Source organism: Metarhizium acridum (genome assembly GCF_019434415.1).
Source record: "Metarhizium acridum strain ARSEF 324 chromosome Unknown scaffold_13, whole genome shotgun sequence".
Taxonomy (NCBI): Eukaryota; Fungi; Ascomycota; class Sordariomycetes; order Hypocreales; family Clavicipitaceae; genus Metarhizium; species Metarhizium acridum.
The window spans coordinates 234,632-237,824 of NW_027094016.1; the positions used below are offsets into that span (position 1 = coordinate 234,632).

General features: G+C 46.8%; 1 protein-coding gene across 1 annotated transcript; it reads left to right on the plus strand.

Annotated features, from left to right (window-relative positions):
- Positions 1-2,213: 2,213 nt before the first annotated feature.
- On the plus strand, positions 2,214-2,729 carry J3458_002699 (uncharacterized protein; the record flags this gene model as incomplete). The annotated part of the gene is made up of 1 exon (XM_007815071.2): positions 2,214-2,729. The coding sequence occupies one exon, from the start codon at positions 2,214-2,216 to the stop codon at positions 2,727-2,729; it is 516 nt and encodes a 171-aa protein (XP_007813262.2).
- Positions 2,730-3,193: the final 464 nt, after the last annotated feature.

The following is a 3,193-nucleotide window of genomic DNA, read 5'->3' on the forward strand; positions in this document are numbered from 1 at the left end:
TGGGGTAAACATTGTACAAAATACTGGCGATGCATAGACGAGTGCTTTTAATTTCTTGTTAGTTGCAATAGCGAGATCTGATTGAGTAATGTAACTAACCAGAAGAATAAAGACAGATGACAATGCCCTGCGTGCTATCTCTGAGATGATACTTATTCTGCAAGACATCTTGTCAAGAGAGATGCAGATACTTGATGGAAGTATTAGCTGATAATATGTGCAAAGCACTTCACTTTCTAGGTGATGGAGATAACCTCCAGTCCCGAGGTTTGAGAGATATAGTATCACTGATCGTGACACTGGTTCAACGTGTGAAGGCTTGGAACTGTTTTCATAATCTAATAATCTACTTTGACATCGAAGATTCTCGGTTTTTCTCAACGCTCAGGCCTCTAGCCTAATAGCTGCCTTACGCCTGTAACCTAGTCTCGTGATGGTTCGATGTCGTGTAACCGTTGTTGGCCCAACAGCCTTTGTTGGGTTCAACCGTGTGACACTATGTACGAAACTTGTAATGAACGGAGTACTTCGAGTTCTTCTTTCTATGGTCCGTGTCTTGAATATTAAACCAGACCCTCATTATGCCTAGTTGTAAGCAATACTTCAAAATTATCCGGACAGATCTTGGCAAAAGTTCCAAGGTTGCCCCCAGTCAAACTCACACCACAGTTCTCAACTACATCCTCGAGTATTGTTTACAGCAAAATTTGTTTTCTGCCCTTAGCAATAGCGTAAGGAGATTCCAGGAAGTTGCGAAACGAGGTGAGAGCGGATGCACTCAAATCGGATCTTGACCGCATACTCGCCTATATTAACCACAACATACAACACCACGGACTGACGGACTGCTCCACATACTACCAGGCGTTGTATAAAAAAACTCTGCGAAGCGGTATCCAAGCCCTCACTGGAGTCGTCTCCATCCAAAGAAGCCTGGCCTGGGATGATGCAATGAGATACGCGGTAGAGGTTATTCGGGACCCCCAAGATACACAGAGGAGAGCAGCCGCGCCGTGGAAGCGATCCTGCTCAAAGCTGTTGGCATAACGAACTTATGAAGCGGTTCCAACCAAGTACCCTCGAGGCAGCGCGTTCCGGAACAGAATGGGTCATTGCAAATCACTATCATGGCAATAGGGGTGAATTGCACACGTGGACAAGAAGGCTAGCTTCCTCCGTCACTGTCACAGCGATGGCGTCGGGGCCGCCTTCTACCCGAAGGATAGCCCTCTTGCAGCTGGATTCTATCAAAGCGGAACTCTCCCTTGCTCACTTGTACTTTTAGCATGGGTACCTATCGACCAGGCCGTCCAGTTCGCGCAGTTTTCTCATGTTGCAGTCTGTGGGCATTATGTTGCGTTCACAACGGCGGACTACAACGTTCGACTACGAATGATTGCGCTTGCTGCTGGGGTGCTTCTTATCGGCAACTAGTCAATAAAAAAAACAAAGTCTAGATTGTTTGGTTGATGGATTGAATGACCGGCGAGAAGTCAAAACTGTCACACGGTAGGCCACAATAAAGTTGGGCCAACAACGGTCACACAACAACCAAGAAGGTATCACGCCGGGTCGGACTTTAAACGAAAGCTGCCTAAGGCCTCTAACACACCCCAATTTTTTATATTTAAAGAGACCCCCGTCCCTTAAAGCCTCTGAACAAACTCAGGACTTTTAATACCTTGAGGTCGATTATTACAGATTAACCTAAACCTTTGTGTTTAGCTATGCATGAAAACTGCCCTGTCAACCGTCGCTCCACCGGTTTCCAGCAGCTCAAGACCCTACTGCGTTTACCCTGTTATGTAATTTGCCTCTTGTTCGTTCGAGACCAAGGTCCGGGGCGGCTCGTTGCGCTATTCATGCAGCCGCGAGCCCTGGGAACGATTGCGTCTATCGCGAAAAAGAACGCGCTTTAATCGAATAGCAATGTACCCCCTTATATTCCGTTGACAGCGTCCATCGGCTGCAGATACATAAGGAGGGGGTAAGTTATTGGTTTTTTGCAGCCGCTTTATTGAAGCCGAAACACGATAATCAAGCGTTCGTTCATCGACTTTTATCTGCTTTCCAGACAGCTGTCGTTCTGTACAATGTGGCCGTTATCCTCCATCTCCAATCAATTCAGCTCTACATTTCAGACGTTTAATCTTACTATAAACTGACTCTAAAGCTTTACAACTTTTCCTTCAAAACCATAGGTCTACATCAAAATGACGCAGTACGACTCTATTGGGTCTTCGTATCTTGTCGTAGGCGAACTTCTCTTTAAACAAATGGAGCTTGCCATGGTGAGGAGGGCCATCCGACCATTGCTGAAACCGGACGCCACTATCGTGGAGTTTGCTTGTGGCACAGGATTCTATACCCAGGAAATATTGTCGTGGACCACCTCGACGATAACATCAATGGACATTTCTCCAGTCATGCTGGACATTGCGTCCAAGAACATTTCGGCAGGCGGTAGAGGCCGCGTCCGTTTCGTGCTTGGGGACGGTACTGTATTAAGGTCCTATGCTCCCGACAAGTCAATCGGCTTCTTTGACTGTGCTTTCGGCGGCTGGTTTTTGAATTACGCGGAGAACAGAACCGAGTTGATAGCAATGTTTGCTACTATTGCGCATAATCTCAGCCACGATGGGGTATTTGTTGGAGTGGTGCCTCATCCCACTGAAGACTTGATTGCGCGGAGGAAAGCATATAGTCGCTCACCGCTAGACCGAATGTGACCGCGTCTAGAATACATCAAAGAGATTGATGAAGGGTCAGGCTGGAGTTCCCGCATACACCTGGATGAGGATGTGAGCTTCGTGGCAACGCACATGAAGCAATCTACGTAAGAGGCCGCTGCTAGAGAAGGAGGGTTCCGAGGAAAGCTGGAATGGAGATCTGAAGGCATTCAAGAACTTGGGTTCAAGGGAAAATGGATTGAACAATTTGACCTGACGGCCGAGGAATACAAAATTCGGGAGGCGAATCCGGTCATGGGACTATTGATAGTGTGGAAAAATTGAACTCTCGAAACTCTTGAGTACCTCGACTTGTATCAGACTTTTCACCAATCAGAGCTGGTTGCTACTATAGAGATAGCAAAACTGTCACAAATGGAGGTAACCCCCTATGCTGGTTGACGGGTCAGAGGTACTTCTTCTTAGTAGAGTATTATAGGCATCTAGAATGTTAGTGAGGTTTC